This window comes from Oncorhynchus tshawytscha, linkage group LG12 (assembly GCF_018296145.1).
Source record: "Oncorhynchus tshawytscha isolate Ot180627B linkage group LG12, Otsh_v2.0, whole genome shotgun sequence".
NCBI classification, from domain to species: domain Eukaryota; kingdom Metazoa; phylum Chordata; class Actinopteri; order Salmoniformes; family Salmonidae; genus Oncorhynchus; species Oncorhynchus tshawytscha.
In genome coordinates this window covers 42,939,468-42,957,303 of record NC_056440.1, presented here as the reverse complement: position 1 = coordinate 42,957,303, position 17,836 = coordinate 42,939,468, and the positions used below count along the sequence as shown (strand labels likewise).

General features: G+C 40.7%; 1 protein-coding gene and 1 long non-coding RNA gene across 5 annotated transcripts in view; one reads left to right on the top strand and one right to left on the bottom strand.

Annotated features, from left to right (window-relative positions):
- Positions 1-8,034: 8,034 nt before the first annotated feature.
- LOC112263375 lies at positions 8,035-15,272 on the bottom strand. Of its 3 annotated transcripts, XR_006084695.1 has the most exons (5): positions 14,703-14,838; positions 13,485-13,615; positions 12,854-12,978; positions 9,244-9,687; positions 8,035-8,308 (listed from the first exon to the last, which is right to left on the bottom strand). It is a non-coding gene; the product is annotated as an uncharacterized LOC112263375 (long non-coding RNA). The 3 variants fall into 3 exon arrangements; XR_002955484.2 differs by lacking the exons at positions 9,244-9,687; positions 14,703-14,838 and adding an exon at positions 15,152-15,272; XR_006084694.1 differs by lacking the exon at positions 9,244-9,687.
- Positions 15,273-15,530: 258 nt separating this feature from the next.
- The window catches only part of LOC112263373 (ras GTPase-activating protein 1), a 56,108-nt gene continuing 53,802 nt past the window's right edge, over positions 15,531-17,836 (top strand). For both annotated transcript variants that reach the window (XM_024439532.2, XM_024439530.2), the window contains exon 1: positions 15,531-16,060. In XM_024439532.2, coding sequence (XP_024295300.1) covers positions 15,531-16,060 — 530 coding nt within the window. The remainder of the gene's footprint in view (positions 16,061-17,836) is intronic.

Genomic DNA, 17,836 nt, shown 5'->3' with positions numbered 1-17,836 from the left:
CTATTGTTTTTCTCTCTCTTTGAGTCAACTACTCACCACATTTTATGCACTGCAGTGCTAGCTAGCTGTAGCTTATGCTTTCTCTGATTCTTTGATTGGGTGGACAACATGTCAGTTCATGCTGCAAGAGTTCTGATGAGTTGGAGGACGTCCTCTGAAAGTTATCATAATTACTGTGTAAGTCTATAGAAGGGGGCGAGAACCACGAGCCTCCTAAGTTTTGTATTGAAGTCAATGTACCCAGAGGAGGACGGAAGCTAGCTGTCCTCTGGCTACACCATGGTGCTACCCTACATAGTGCTGTTGAGGCTACTGTAGACCTTCATTGCAAAACAGTGTGTTTTAATCAATTCTTCGGTGACGTGAATATATTTCTTTTTTATGAACTTCACTGAGGAGGATGGTCCTCCCCTTATTCCACTGATGTGCTTCAGTAAGGTGGGCCTTTTAGCATTTAGACATGTTTGTCAATTGTACTGCAGAAATGGATCAGAATTGACTGAAAATAGAGGTTGTGGTGGCAGCGGTAGAGAAGTACTTGGGATGGCGAGGATTTAGCCTACGGCAGAAAAGTTGCAGGGGGTGTTGAGTGGTATTGTTCTGTCCTCTCAGACTGTTGGTCTGGAGTAGGATTAGATAGGGATGAATAGTGGAATGGGTGGTGATTTTCTTTTTATTAGAAGGACAATATTTGGCAAGGCAATTTTCCTTTTTCCCAATTTGTATTACTGTATAAAGAATTTCATGTAGATAGGCCATGAATTTCCTCACACACCAGTATATTAGGTGTTAATTGAAATGCATTCCAGGTGACTACCTCATGAAGGTTGAGATAATGCCAAGAGTGTGCAAAGCTGTCATTTGTTTAACACTTTTTTGCTTACTACATGATACCATATGTGTTATTTCATAGTTTTGATGTCTTCACTATTATTCTAAAATGTAGAAATAGTAAAAAATAATAAGAAAAACCCTTGAATGAGTAGGTGTGTCCAAACTTTTGACTGGTACTGTATATGTATATGGGGGGGGGGTATATGTACCCTGTATATGTACGCAGTCCACTGACTGTGGGGCTGAGACAATATTTTGCTCTCTTTTACTGGTTGGTGGCCACCCATAAAGACAAGAACATTGTGCACTACCTGGAGATCTGGCAGGTAATTATCATTGACAATGTTTCATCATGTGCCCAATTGACACAGAAACTAATTTCTCAAACATAAGTTAAGTGAAATGGTCAGTGTCTGAGGCCTTTGCAGTTGCATTTAAACTGATCAACAAAATGTATTTATTCTCTGTCTCTCTCTATCTGATACATATTTCAACCCACAACTTACTTATTTTCACCAGGTCATGCTTTTTAGCCATTGCTAAATCATTGAAACCAAGCTCAAACTCTTAACCAATACTCTTCCTCTTAAGGATGGTCAATTTAAAAGGACCCTTCCGTTTGCTTTCGAATGGCACTGGAGGCGAAGAGAAGGTCATAAGTGCTCACTCTACCACAGTAGACTTCTGAGGGTATTTGATGTAAGTAATATCAAATCAAAATGAAATCAAATGAAATTGTATTTGTCACATGCGCCAAATACAACAGATGTAGAAATTCCATTGAAATGCTTACTTACAAGCCCTTAAATAACAATGCAGTAAACAAATATCGTTCAACTTAATCTCTACATAAGCTTTTAAGTGTTTTTGAAGGCAATTTTGTTCAAGGCAATTTTGTTTGCATTTTTAAATGATATACACTGAGTATGCAAAACATTCCATTTCTTTCCATGACATAGACTGACCAGGTGAATCCAGGTGAAATATATGATACCTTACTGATGTCAATAAATTGCAATGGCCGTACTGTGAGACGCCTAAGACAGCACTACAGGGAGACAGGACAGACAGCTGATCGTCCTCGCAGTGGCAGACCACGTGTAACAAAACCTGCACAGGATCGGTACATCCGAACATCACACCTGCAGGACAGGTACAGGATGGCAACAACAACTGCCCGAGTTACACCAGGAACGCACAACTCCTCTATCAGTGCTCAGACTGTCCGCAATAGGCTGAAAGAGGCTGGACTGAGGGCTTGTAGGCCTGTTGTAAGGCAGGTCCTCACCAGACATCATCGGCAACAACGTCAGCTATGGGCAGTACTTAATGCAGCTGGTGGCCACACCAGATACTGTCTGTTACTTTTGATTTTGACCCCCCCTTTGTTCAGGGACACATTATTAAATGTATGTTAGTCACATGTCTGTGGAACTTGTTCAGATTATGTCTCAGTTGTTGAATCTTGTCATGTTCATATAAATATTTACTACACATGTTAAGTTTGCTGAAAATAAACGCAATTGAGTGAGAGGACATTTCTTTTTTTGCTGAGTTTAATTATGTGGTTGGCCACCCCTTTACAACTCGGAATACAGGGTTTTGCAGATATTAAAAGTGAACAAGACAGTTTTGGTATGCGATTGCCCTCAAATCATTAAAGGAGAAAACATAAAACATCCGTTTTGAGTTACAGCAGCAGATGTTTTTTATTTAATGCTGAATGCACCCATCAACTCAGTGGCCTTGTCGTTAGTGTCAGCCCTGAGATTGGAAGGTTGGGTTCGATCCCCAGTTTTGTCATACCAAATACTCTAAAAAGCGGGTCCTAATATATCTCTGCTTGGCACTCCACATTAAGCAAATGGATTCGGGGTAAGGCATTGCGGTAGACTAGCGTCCTGTCCAAGGGGTATACTGTACTTGTATATCAAGTTGCCTCACACTACTGAACAGGAGATAGGCTTCTGCCCTATGGGCTGTTATGACTGGGACAATGCTAACGATAGTGCACTCAGAGGTAACGTTATTTCTCCATGTATTTTTCACCAACTAAACTTCTTAAGCTTGTTGGTTATGTTGACTTTGTGAAATGCAAAGTTTTCTATGTTGTTGACCACGAATGATGGTGAAACTGAATTCCTGTCCGCGTATTGTGTTGTTAGGCATCACAAATATGTCAAAGAAAACAATTTATATTTACATTGGAAAATGTGTAATATTTGCTCCATTCTTTTTATTGGAACTTTTCATGACTAACTATTTTTGTTCTTTCAGGCCGAGTGCATGATCAGCAGTGGTTTGCTCACTACTCAAGCGGAGGGCAGAGGGCTATATGCCTGTCATAAAATGTTCCTCATAGGACAATAAGTAGTCACTTTTATAATCTGATTCTATACTATGTCTACTTTGCCTGCAAAAGTTCATAACCAAATTCCTGTTTTGATGTACAGATCTGTCACAGAAACCATGTGCTACTTGTATGTGAAGATGAATTTGCTGTATGTATTGATGTCCTACTCTAAAGGGATGCAGTAATGAATCAGTGTCTTTAAGTGACTCTGTATATTCATTTCAGGGAAGAGACTTGTATGCTGCCCTGACAAATGAGGCCTTTGAGGAGTTCCGACATGCTATGTCGGAACTTGATATGTTGCGCAGTCTGGCCCCAGAAACTGCAGATGGAACCCAGTACCCGCTCTGTCCCAAGGTTTGTTGTATGTTTTGGGCCTATTTAATTTGTTTTATCACCCCAAAAAACACATTTAAGGCCTAAGATATCAATTGTGATGTCTCCCTCTCTAATAAACAGAAACGATCTATTAGAAACATCTCTGTTCCATTTTTGTCAAACAATTATACAGACTAACAGACCTCCAGTCTTTCATTTTATTTGTTTACTGGGATGCCCGTGGTCTGTTACAAAGCAGCAGCTACTCTTCCTGGGGTCCAAAAACTATAAAGCAAGTATATTTGACATCTCTTTACAGGACAATGGAACAGTGGTGGTAGCAGAAAAGGGCTTTTAGGTTTGCCTAGGAAAAAATAGTCTGGATCAAGTTATCAGCAACCAAAACATAAGGAAAAGTACTTTGCAAACCAAGCTGATGTGGATCGATTCATTTGTAAGCCCATCACCAACAGGGCTACTGCCCGAACGTAATATGCACTGCATTTTAAGGATAACTTCCATTGTTACCTTATGCACGACTGGAAGAGAATGTGACAAAATCTAGAATTATTTGAACTCATGATATAAAAGATCGCCACTAATTCATATTTAAATGGTGCAGTTATCCCTCCACTTCATCTGTTTGACTTAGTTGTCTTAAGGTTGGAGATAGTATTTTGGTATTGTGTATGTTGAATGCAATATAATCGGTTGTCTCATGCAACATCCATTTAGGCACTGAACCTGGCACCACTGTGTGTGATCTGCTTCAGGCAAATGTTTTAGGAACAACACTGGACACCATTAGGAATTGGGGCAGGAATGTCAGTGTCAAACTTGAGGCAAAAACCTTCTCTGTGCTGTGAGGAGCAATATGTTGCAATGCTACAGCAACATACAATTATAATGCATGTCATTCATTTCAAATGACTAAACAAAGTTATTTTTAGGCCTGCATTAATTGTATGCCCTCTTTTCAGGGTGAGCAGGAAAGTGGAGATGGAACAGCTGTGTGTCAGCTTGTGCAGATCGAGAGGTACTTCCTCAGTTAACAGTGCAATTGTTAGATCAATGAATATAATTGATCTCCCTGGTCAAATTATTTAGAACTTTTCTGATTACAGAAAACTCAAAAACATTGGAGAGGAAGAACAGCATCCTCCATCGATGGTCCCTCACTATCAAGGCACAAGGCGAGACCCAAATGCAGACACAGGAGGCAGGTAGTTGGAGTCTTACAATGTTTATTAATCCAAAGAGGTAGGCAAGAGAATGGTCGTGGACAGGCAAAAAAGGTCAAAACCAGATCAGAGTCCAGGAGGTACACAGTGGCAGACAGGCTCGTGGTCAAGGCAGGCAGACACAAAGTCCAGAAACAGGCAAGGGTCAAAACCGGAAGGACTCTAAAAAGGAGAATGCAAAAAGCAGGCAAACGGGAAATCCGCTGGTTGACTTGGAAACATCCAAGACGAACTGGCACAGAGATACAGGAAACACAGGGATAAATATACTGGGGAGAATAAGTAACACATGGGGGGGGGGAGAAACAATCACAAGGACAGGTAAAACAGATCAGGGCGGGACAGCAGAGTAACAGATTGAGGATCAATCTGGAGGTAACCTTCAGTCTGGTGCTAGAACGGAGGTTCCTCTGTGGCCTGATAACAGAATAATATTTTTTATTTTTGGTTGTTCTTGAACTTGGTTTCTGTTGCTTATGATCTATTGTTGGATGGTAACAGAGTAATTGTATAGCAGCTTTTGTCATTTTCAAATGTTTTATTGTTTAGATTGAATTACCTTCAACATATTTTGCCACGGGCGATAGTAGCATAAAACAAATTGTGCAGGACTACAACCTGAGGAGACAAGGTTCGTCCTCAGAGCTCCCACGGGCCCTGGTGTATGAGCATGCAGTGCAGGTGGACAGCACTGTTTGTTAATGGAGAGCAGGAGGAGCAGAGGAGAATGGGGAGTTTCACCTCAAGCAAAGGCTCTTTGTGCTCCATTCCCTCAGAAAGCGGGCGTATGAAGAGAAGCGGTACACTGAGGAGTGGAGAACTTTTTATAAATAGGTCATTAGGCTTTTAGCTAGGGTTGAATATACTCCTCAGTAAACTTGGGAAACAGCTTGATTGTACCACTAGAGACTTTTAATGATAAGAATAAGCTTATATTTGATTGATCAGAGAGTTTATGTCCACATGCCAAGCCAACAGGCTTTGGGCGAGAGCTTAAAACGCATCAGTTGTTCACTATCTGAACACCTGAATCACTACTTTGGCTAGGGTTAACCATACTCATCATATAGGCCAGGCTACACATTTTCATATACAGCATACATAGGCCTACAAGTTGTTGAAATTTAAATGAAATGTTCCCGCTTTCGCGGAGACTGCATTCACGGTGAATGCTGCATACATCGGCTCAATCAGAAATGCCCTTTACATTTCTATAGCCTATGTCTCAGCTGTGATTCTTTCAGAATTTTCTGATTAATCAATTCTTGTTGCTCTATCGTTCTTTCATTTAAACCACAACTACGTTTTCGTATATAACATTGGATTGTTTTAAATAATGTATGTAACAAATAGGCTAACAACTGACATTGTTACAGAAACCAGAAGAGTTGTGAACTACAAATATGGCACCATATTTTGTAGTTTTTTCTCCTAACCCTAACCCTTGCTCGGTTGATCTTCTTTATCAATATCTTCACCAATATCATTCCAATTGACGTGTAATATGACATGTACCTTCATTAATACCTAAATAAAGCTGTATTACATCAGCACATGCCATTTCAATGTTTTAAGATGTGCACTTTTTTAAATGTGTTTTTCTGTTATTAAGATTCAAGCTTGAAATGTGGGGCTGACATTATTTAATAGGTGTCCCTTAGTGAACCTTCATGTTCAGCTACGTTATGATATGTCAATCTAGTCATGATTTACAAATCATTAAAGTGTGGTTAACATTGACCTTTAGGGGCACCACTGAGCCCCCATGTGCACCCCCCCCATGTGCTCCTATGGGGCAGGAGGAGAAAAAATCAGAATCATCCCAAATACGTATTCGTGCCAAACACCAAGTCTAAGCTACAAAAGACAAGAAAGTCTATCTTTGCATACATGACCAGATCTGGCATGATAAACACATGGGTTTTAGGACGTCAAAAGCTGAATAATAGGTCAAACAAGTATGTAAATGTATATATTAAACTGAAATTATATCGACATTAGAACCTCAAAAACTACCAAAAATAAATCATTCAAGAGTAGCAGTAAAATAACAATAGCGGCCCTATGTCTATTTAGGATATTGCTTGACAATGATGCACTGAATTCATTATCATGCAGATGGCAGTGCCATGATGTGTTTTAACTTTTGATGAAGTTTGCAAGTAGGGCTCAAGCAGATGGACACATGTTATCCATCCACATATATTTCCTCTGTGCTGCAGCACCACTTGATGCAAGCAGCCTACCACCACACGTGTTAGAACATACACTTATTTGCATTGTTTTAATATAGGCTATGTTGACATATAGACGTAGGTCAATGTCAAGTAGTAGCCTATAGAGCCTAAGCAGATAGATGCACCTGTCGCATCCTTAAGCCTATAATAAACTCCACTATAAAGATGTGCTTAATATCGCATAGGCCGATTAGGCGATTTGAAGGAATGTCAGCCATATAACAACATCGACTGTTGTTCTCTGTTACGAATCGATCAAACATATTTGCCTTAAGTAGACTACAATTTCTACAAGTACGATAATATAGTGGAAAGTGGACTACTAGTGGTTCATTCTGTTGTGCAGCTGCATGTTTTGGATGTTAGGCCTATAATTTTTCTTTATCATCCTTTTTTGACGTTCCTTACTTACTGTATATTTCTCTGACTTCTTGTCTGTCTGTCATACAAATTCATCAGGAGAAAGTAGACCCACAGGAGGCTCCCGGCTGTCACCTAGGCTTAAATGGTGCAACATTCAGCCCCTCCAAAACTCCCTAATTAATCTGACACACCCCTCACGCAGGTCCACTGATGTTGGGATCACTATTTCAAATTTCCTACAGATTCAATAGAATTTGTATTTCAAAATGCAATATTCTCATACATTTTGATAATTTTTTTCTCTCATTTTTCTCAAGAGACATTCACTAAGAGACTATAAGTTGTTCAGACCAATGTGTTTCTCTAACATGTTAACATAGTGCCATGTGAATATAGCCTTTAGCCTACCACTACAGCCTACTGTAAAATAATATCCTGCTTTAGGCTAAATACTATAGTTTTCTGTGTACTTCAATAGGACAAATGGAAAGAGTACCTACTGTATGTCCTACCATTCAAAATTGTGGTGTTGTGTACCTACAATGCACTGCTTAAATGTACAGTGGGGCAAAAAAGTATTTAGTCAGCCACCAATTGTGTAAGTTCTCCCACTTAAAAAGATGAGCGAGGCCTGTAATTTTCATCATAGGTACACTTCAACTATGACAGACAAAATGAGAAAAAAATCCAGAAAATCACATTGTAGGATTTTTAATGAATTTCAAGTATACATTTCAAGTATATGTCAAGTACACATTTCATTGGAAAATTGAACAAAAACAAGACAGAATGAGAAAAAATCATTTTGAATTCGAAGTCCCCTGCCTTTGCCAGTATGTCTTCCAGCTGTTTCTTTCCATAAGATGACGGTCGCTTGATGGTTAACTCATGCCCCAGACATCGAATTACGGTCCTCTCCTCAAAAGAGCAATAAGGGAACCAACCTTTTTCACCACATTCATCTAACAGGGAAGACACAGAGAGCTTGGCGTGGATAACATACACTACAGTTCAAAAGTTTGGTGTCACTTAGAAATGTCCTTGTTTTTGAAAAAAATGCACATTTTTTGTAGATTAAATGAATATCAAATTGATCAGAAATACATTGTTAATGTTGTAAATGACTATTGTAGCTGGAAACAACAGATTTTTAATGGAGTATCTACACACAGGCGTACAGAGGTCGATTATCAGAAACCATCACTCCTGTGTTCCAATGGCATGTTGTGTTAGCAAATGCAAGTTCATCATTTTAAAAGGATAATTGATCATTACAAAATCCTTTTGCAATTATGTTAGCACAGCTGAAAACTGTTGTTCTGATTAAAGAAGCAATAAAACTGTCTTTCTTTAGACTAGTTGAGTATCTGGAGCTTTTGTGGGTTCGATTACAGGCTCAAAATGGCCAAAAACAAATAACTTTCTTCTGAAACTCGTCAGTCTATTGTTGTTCTGAGAAATTAAAGCTATTCCATGTGAGAAATTGCCAAGAAACTGAAGACGCTGTGTACTACTCCCTTCACGGAACAGTGCAAACTGTCTCTAGCCAGAATAGAATGAGGAGTGGGAGGCCATGGTGCACAACTGAGCAAGAGGACAAGTGCATTAGAGTGTCTAGTTTGAGAAACAGACGCCTCACACGTTCTCAACTGGCAGCTTCTTTAAATAGTACCCACAAAACACCAGTCTCAACGTCAACAGTAAAGAGGCAACTCCGGGATGCTGGCCTTCTAGGCAGAGTTCGTTCCTATGTTCAGTGTCTGTGTTCTTTTGCCCATCTTAATCTTTTATTTTTATTGGCCAGTTTGAGATATGGCTTTTTCTTTGCAACTCTGCCTAGAAGGCCAGTTGAGGACTTGTGAGGCGTCTAGTTTGAGAAACAGACACTCCAATGTACTTGTCCTCTTGCTCAGTTGTGCACCGTGGTCATCAACTTTTCTTGCCGTAACGTCTTCAGTCATCTGTCCTTTATCCCTTGACTCCCTGAGCTCCTCAGCCATCTTCTGGAATTTCCTCCTCTCCATCTCACCTAAACTCCCCCACCTGCCACTGAGGATTGTAGGATCACCTGAGATGACAATATTGTCTACTGATGTCAACTATAACAGAGGATATTGTCATGGTGAAAGTGTTGTGCGCTATTGGCTTACTTGACCAATACAGGATCACCTTCAAACTTCTAATGCTCACCTACAAAGCACCCGATGGACTGGCGCCATCATACGTTACTGACCTTCTGCACCCCTACATTCCGACCTGCACTCCTCTAACAATGGCCTCCTCATAATTCCTTGCACCAGGCTCCGCACCATAGGAGACGTTGCATTTAGCAGTGTAGCCCCTCAAAATAGCACACAAAAACGTACAAAAACTGTCACAAATCTCTGGTTTATTGTACCGATGCGGTAGTACAAGACAATGGGCGCTCTTGCTCGGGATACAGTTCTACCGTGACAGAGCTAAGGCGAGCATACCATGTTCTTTCACTATTTAATCAGATATTCAACTGATTAACAGGCCAGATACAGTAGGTTATAAACACACAATAACACACGTGACCCATGATATATCAACATTATAAAGTTTTTATAGTCCACACATAATATTATCTAATAATATACGCCATTATTAAGCAGACACTTTTAAGCGACTTAGTAATGCAACTTAGGCATGTGTAGCTTAACCTCTTTCTAAATATGTTGAAAACAAATTGCTTGATGTAATGAAGAGCACAAGTGTAATAAAACAATTCACTTTTAAATTGTTCTCTAATTAAACATCACGGAATACCCAAGTCGAATGTTTGATTGGTGTGACATGCGTCACCTAATTGTGATTGTGCCTACATGAGTCTCGTTATTGGTGGGTGGGGTTCTCCCTATACATTTCCAGTGTTTCCCAGTGGCCAGAGGATTCCCCTTAAATTGTGAAGGTTGGAGTGCCTTCAGAGGACAAGAGAAGTGAAGGTGACTTAGACCAAATTTCCAGTAAAGGCAGCCTGGTAGTTGAATTGTAAGTACGGCAAAAGTATGACCTCCAGCTAGGATAAACTCTCCTTCACCCTGGGCATGCCTCCCTAAACCTTTGTATGTATTGCTGTTTCTAATTTAAAGTGAAAGCTAATAAGTATATATTGGTGATAGGATCATTGTAAGAAGATTGTGTGATATTAATGCGGAGCGCTCCAATGGTGATTATAGAGATGTGACTCTCTAATATTGGTGCTGAAAGATATTGGTGCTTCAGAAAATAAATCTGCTGTTTATTTGAAATCTATCTAATTGCATTCGGCTGTATCAAGGGCTTTGTGATTCGTTGGCCAGGCAATTCAGGTGTGAGTGCCGGGCTGGATAAAAAAGCTTTCTTACTGTTCACTTGGAAACTAATTAAGAAACATGGCATCACTTTGTACTTACTGCTATGTAACTGCTATGTAATTACAGTCAAGCAGTACTGGTTGTTAGATAACAGCACAACTCTAGTCAACATGTTTCAGAACAATGTTGATACTGCATTTATTATTGTGTACTAGTTATATAGGTTTGAGGGCAGCTTGATGTTGTGTGAATAGATACACTGTCATTACCACTTACTGTAAAGCATCCCATTTCACAACTGCTGAATTATTATGGATTGACAAGTGATTTGTAGTGAGCCACATAGTTTTAAGTAATAGATTTCTGAATACATTTCACTTGTGATTCAAACCATGGACCTCATTCCTGTAAATCACTTTCTAATGTGCAAAAATCTCCCTCAACCATGCATTCTTATTGTCAGAAGAATCCATATTCCTCGTACCCCTGGGCAAGATCATGCAACATCAAAGTTCACTTACACTGCTATGCTGATGACACCCAGCTCTACCTCTCCACCAAACCCACCATTCCCCTGCCTTCACAACATCCAGAGCTGGATGAGCATGAACCCTTTCAAACTCAACAGCAACAAACAGAGGTCATGCTCATCAGCGCCAAATCCACTCTTTCAAAGCATCACCAAAGATGGTTTCCTGGTCCCTCTCTAAACAAGTCAAAAGCCTCGGTGTCTTCCTGAATAGTTCCCTCTTTCCACATAAAAACCAGCACCCGGACAGCATTCCTCCACCTCCGCCACTACAGCACCGAAACCATCATCCATGCCTTCGTTACTTCCTGACTGTAACGGATTTCCTCCTCTTCGTCTGAGGAGGAGTAAGGATCGGACCAAAACGCAGCGTGTTAAGTGTCCATATTGATTCATTCAAAAACACAACTGAACACTGGAACAAAATAATAAACGTGAATCAACAAAACCGAAACAGTTCTGTAAGGTGACAACAAACACTAGACAGAAAATAAACACCCACAAAACCCAGGTGGAAAAAAGGCAACCTAAGTATGATTCTCAATCAGAGACAACTAACGACACCTCCCTCTGATTGAGAACCATACTAGGCTGAACACAAAAACCAACATAGAAAAACAAACAGACTGCCCACCCCAACTCACGCCCTGACCATACAAAAACAACGACAAAACAAAGGAACTAAGGTCAGAACGTGACACCGACAAGACTACTGTAACACTCTCCTCACCAGATCCCCACCAAACTCATCATTAGACTCCAACTGGTTCTGAACTGCTGACAGAATTCACACCAGCACCAGATCAACTGAACACATCAAACCAATCCTGGCTCCCTGTGGTATCCTGTATTAACTTTAAAATCCTCCTCCTCACCTACAAAGCCCTCCACAACCTACCTCTCTGATCTTCTCCGAGTCTATGCCCCCTCCCGCTCCATCCGCTCCTCCTCTGCTGGTCTCCTTGTCTCCCCCCATTCCACCATGGGTGCCCGGGCCTTTAGCTCCTATTCCAAACTCTACCACCTTAAACCAAACCCTTACCCTAAACTGGGTACCCCTACCACCGTAAACCAAACCCTTACTCTAAACTGGGTAGCCTATCACCTTAAACCAAACCCTTGCCCTAAACCAGGTAACCCACCACCTTAAACCAAATCCTTACCCTAAACTGGGTAACCTACCACCTTAAACCAAACCATTGCCCTAAATCGGGTTTGTATCCTCTTCCCAACCCCTCCCTCCTCTTTTTATCTGTCCTATTTTGTCTGGTCCTTTGATTTTAGATTGTTTCTATTTTATATTGCACTGTTGATTGACACACTTCATTTTATGACTTTATGTACCACATTTCATTTGATGTAGGCCTACTTTTAATGTAAGATGTCTGAGTGTCCTGAAAGGCGTCCGCCAAATTAAAATGAATTAATACCATTGTTTAAATAAAACTCTTACTTAAAACCCCCTTTAAAAACATCCAGCAGGAAACAGTCTTATTTGAAATGAGGAATATATCATATTTTTCTGACTAAAATAGGACTACTGTGGAAAGACGCATTATGGAATGGAGAAGTGAAAGTGATAGAGCAATTCTCAACATTTCACATCAGAATGTAGGACTAGATTTTTATGTTGGAATAAACATTAATCTGAGAATACATACCTTTCCCCTTCAGCAGCTCTGCGCAAAACAAGTTATAGGCAGACACTGCACTTATAACCAGCAGCTTTGCGGCGCCGGGTGTTGCAGGAGGTATTAAGTGAACACCCATAGTTACAAATCCAGTTCTGTAATTTCAAAGGAAAGCATTGTCATTAGATGTAAGTCAACTATAAACATTCAAGCATAACACTGTATAACTTCTATGTTGATAAAAAGCTGTTTACAGTACAGTAATTAAACATGATTTTACACTGTTGCCTGCTCTTCCCTAATCTGCAGTGTTTTAGGTAGTGGATTGCCCCCCCCCCCATATTCTAATAATACAGGGGGTTAGGAAAGAAAAAAACTTGGCCTGGGGTCAGTCAGTAATTTTGTGCTATGGTGGAATGTCTCCCCATTATGCTTGCACCAATCCAATGCTTTTAAATGCAGTGGGTGAAATGAAAGTGTGAACACTTCTGGATGCAGGGTATCAGAACACAGCCTATTTCTTTCCCCACTCTCCCCAAAATTAATTTGTCCCCCCAATCCCCTCTTGCCACTAACCCCTCAAAATCCACCAACCTTATAGTCACGTCTCTAATTCCACCTCCCTTCGTCTCACGCCCCACCTCTTCCCTCCATTCCATACCTTAACTAAAGACACAGGTAGTCCTGTAGCTGCAGCAGCCTCCATCACCAGGGCTAAGGACCTCCTTTTCATACCATGTTCATGAAAATACACAAAGATGCCCCCGATGTTAGCCATTATGAGGTGTCTTCCTACAACAACAACAAAGATATGAACTATTAAATTGTACCATGGGTATAAGTAAGTGTTTCCTAGTCTTTGAATAAGAGCCTTCAGGCCATTTGGTCTAACTGACAGGGGATTAGCCTTTGCCAGCAAGACCAACAGCCCTTGGTCAGGGTAGTTGGAACCAGTCTTTTCATTGTACTTCACTCACATAGATAGCCTACTGCAGGTTACAATATGAAGCTAATGAAAAGCACTAAAGCTGCAATTAATTTTCTTCCATGTCTCTGTGTTGGTTAAAAAAAATTATATATATACTGTATTTGACAGGGCTGGAGAAATGTTACCACTCTCAAATTCTTAGACAGAGCAATGGAAGCTAGGACTGACCATCCATGATATTGCTTGATGCTATACAGTGTTTTCATTTATTTTGTTTACAAACATTGGAGTAAAACAATCTTATAATGGGGGTTCTGGTGGGGGTATGACAGTTGAACTAAGCTCATAAGGCATTAGTTATATTCTTCAAGAATCAATGGGTACATATAATTCATTTATAAGTCCAAAGATGTATGTAGAAACTGCTGATTTCCCAATTAAAAGGCTAATGACAAGTAGCTAGTTAATCTGATCATATATTTCACCCGTCAGTGTTTTACTTATTATTTTGAGACAAACATTGAAAGGAATTGTTGAACACACCCGAGTGATGGGAGAAGTCAACAGAGTGGGCACAGACCAGAGTGGAACAGAGAAATTACATCTAACGTTAGCTAGTTAATCTTTAAAAAAAACATTTTTTATATAGCTAGCTGCCGTAACTAACATTCTTTTGTCAATACTTGCTAATTTAGCTAGCTCAGAGACTACGAAACTATTACAATCAGGGTCTAAACAGCTCACCAATTCATAATTCAAGCATGCTTTTATAAGTCATGCTAAATCTAAATATGAAAACCCAGGAAGTTGACACAAAATAAATCCCGGGAAATGTTTTGGCTTCTATGGTGAACATGCGCACGCCGTCTCAGTTAAAATCACCATTGAAAGGGTCCCGTACAGTGTGTGGCTGGTTCTGAATTACTATTCAAAAGGTAACGCGTATCATACCTGTGGCGTGACACATTCATCACGTGAATGGTATGATAATTCCCTCCTTTTAATGGAGGGTTTGTAGTCTAATCCTCTGTCGAGACTGCTTTTCACTTCCTCACCACCGATAGCAGATATAATGGATGCAGCTCGCGTCGTGCAATTACTCTGTACTCTCTTGGCTGGGCCTGCGCGAGCAGAGAGGGGAGAGGGAGGGAGCGAATAGCGGCGGCAGCAAGCCTCCAGCCCCGTAATCGAGAAAGAAACGCGAATTTAAGCAAGAACGAAGTGCTGTAATTTGCTCAGTTGGTGGGCTACATCGGCTAAACTAAGTCCACCAAAGATTCAGGCGACAGAAGGGGCCGTTTGTGGTGGCAACCTTAAGACATTTGGGAACTCCGTAGGAGCAAAACAACAGCACATTACAGGATTGCACACACAGGCAGTGACAATAAAACAATACTTACCGACAAGTAGACTGGTGGCTGCCGAGGGAGCAGGCTGGACTAGGGGAAAAAAAGGAATTAAATACGTCATCTGCCTCTCCCTTCAGGTATTTAAACGTTATTTTCAAAACCGCAATTCTAGTAGAACTTTAAACTCATGAAAACTCGTGTCTTCATAAGCTAGCTACTGTAGCTAACTAGCTTTGGCTAGAGTTTAGCTTACGAGTTTGCGTTATCAGCTAACCACTAGCTAGCGCTAGCTGGCTACCGTTGATGTGTTGTTTTCCAATAAACTTTTGGTGTTGTTTTTACCAACCCAAACAGTGAGGGGGTGCTGCAAGACTAGAGGGGAAGGGCAGGTTCCCTTCTCGACTTATTCCCCTCTACGTATTTTCCGAAAATGATGGCTGCGGAGGTCAGTAGCGAGGATACGGGCTCTGTCTCGGCAGGGAAAGGGGTGGCGGGCGGTGGAGGCCCAGAGACGGCCCATTTTCCGTTTTATCCCAACCCGACCAGAGTGCGGGTCACTGATTTGGGCCAGGGAGCTGCAACAAACCTCCGCCACCCGTTGAACACCTCCCCAGACTCCCCCCCTGATATACGTATGATTTACCCCGTGTCTGGAGGAGATACTGCCGGACCTGCCTTGTCCGCTACAGGGAGTGGCGGACATGCAATTATTATAGGAACAAGTTCAGGGACCATTGGCAGTGTGTGCTACTCCCCCACCTCGGAGGGACCCGGCATCCGGATGTCACCCACCTCGGTGGGTCCCGACGGGTCAAGTGTCTTCCCCCCTCTGCCACCACCTCCCCCACCGCCCCCAGGCTACGGGGGACTCGGAACTGTGGATGAAAGCGACATGCAGGATGGACCTGAATACGAGGAAGAGGAGGTGGTCTTCCCCCTCTCAGCGCCGCCCACGAACCAGTAAGTATTTGTTTTATATACACTCAAATTGTTCTGTGTATTGTTCATTGACACTTAGTTTGAAAACCAAAACGACCCGGGTATATTTTCTTCCTGCTGCGGCCATCACCAGTGCTCAAGTTTCTATTATACTTGTTGCAGCTGATGTCGCAAGTCAAATTAAGGAGGTAGATGTCAGGGTGTTCCATTAACCTAGTTGTTGTTGTTGTTAATCACAAATCTAGTGAAGTAATGGGAACAATTACCATTAATCTCTCAATGTAGAGAAATATTTGCATTTATTTATTTTACCTTTATTTAACTAGGCAAGTCAGTTAAGAACAAATTCTTATTTTCAATGCCGGCCTAGGAACAGTGGGTTAACTGCCTGTTCAGGGGCAGAACGACAGATTTGTACCTTGTCAGCTCAGGGGTTTGAACTTGCAACCTTCCAGTTACTAGTCCAACACTCTAACCACTAGGCTACCCTGCCGCCCCATACTTATTTTCCCAACTAAACCAGTTTGTTCACTTGCTTACAATTATGAATGCAATATGATTCCCGGAATAATTGTAATGCGTTTCTTTCAAGGACACACTAAAGTTATTTGGCCAGCCTGTGGCAGGTGTAGCAGATGTGAAACCTATCTAGCACCTGTCAAAAATATTTTTGCTTCATCATTCTGAGCACTGATTAGGATCTTCTTTTAATCCACAGAATCTTGTGGTCATCTTTTTTAATTTTCTTTTTAATTGACTATGGTTTTCTTATTGGTGTTCTCATGAAATAATTAATCTCACATGTCCCCCTCCTGAATAAGGCTAGCCCATGCCTAGCCAAGAACTCCACAATGATTTCATCCAGAGTTGGGCTCAGACTACACACAAAATTATATTTGGATCGACAATAACATTTTAGGACAATAGTTTACACCTAATGGAAACAGATCATTTAATGTAAAAAATTATTAATACAGATCTACTTTTTAAAATTCTGTTATTGAAACACAAGCAATTGAGAAATAATAATTTTAAATGATTGTCCGATTGATAAAATGTATTCATGTTTCAACTCGATTAGAACCAGTACCTCCCAAATGAATGTTGTCAGTTTTAGCACTTTGAGTTGTTTGTCCTAACTACTAAATGAAAAATTCCCTTTACATTCAAAAGATTTATTTCCAAATAACTGGTATAGTGAAGGGAGCTTTGTACACCCATCTGCTTCTTTCTCTTCTGAGCTTCTCTGCCAACTCCTAAGCCAGTAGTAAACAGTGTAGTGCAGGGAACAAACCAACAGGCCAGTTTAACAACAGTGACAGTTACATAAACTTTCAACTTTTTACATGTGGTTGTTCATTTAACTTAGTTAAAAAATATATACATTTTTGACAGAAGGAAATTTGATTAGTTAATTTCTACATGAATTAATCTGCTGCACATCAAGTTCCACTGAGTTAAAGGGATAATCCACAGCCAGACATAAGTCATTCAATTTTTTTTTTTTACGCCTAGGTTCAATCGCTATGATTTCACTTCTAAGTGGTCCATTTGTGAAATCAGGAAATTGTGTAGGAACGCGTCATAGCTACATGGTTCTCGTCACTGGAGATAGGGGATAACACACTATCACATTTCATAACGCTTTTAAAACAATTACCTGCACTACAGATCGTCAAATCATCCAATAGAGGGTATGGGCATACTTGTCTAAAAACATCCATCGGTCTATATCATCTTGACAAAGTATATATTTCGCTTAGATGTGCTCAATCTAAACGGTGTCTAAACGGTTTC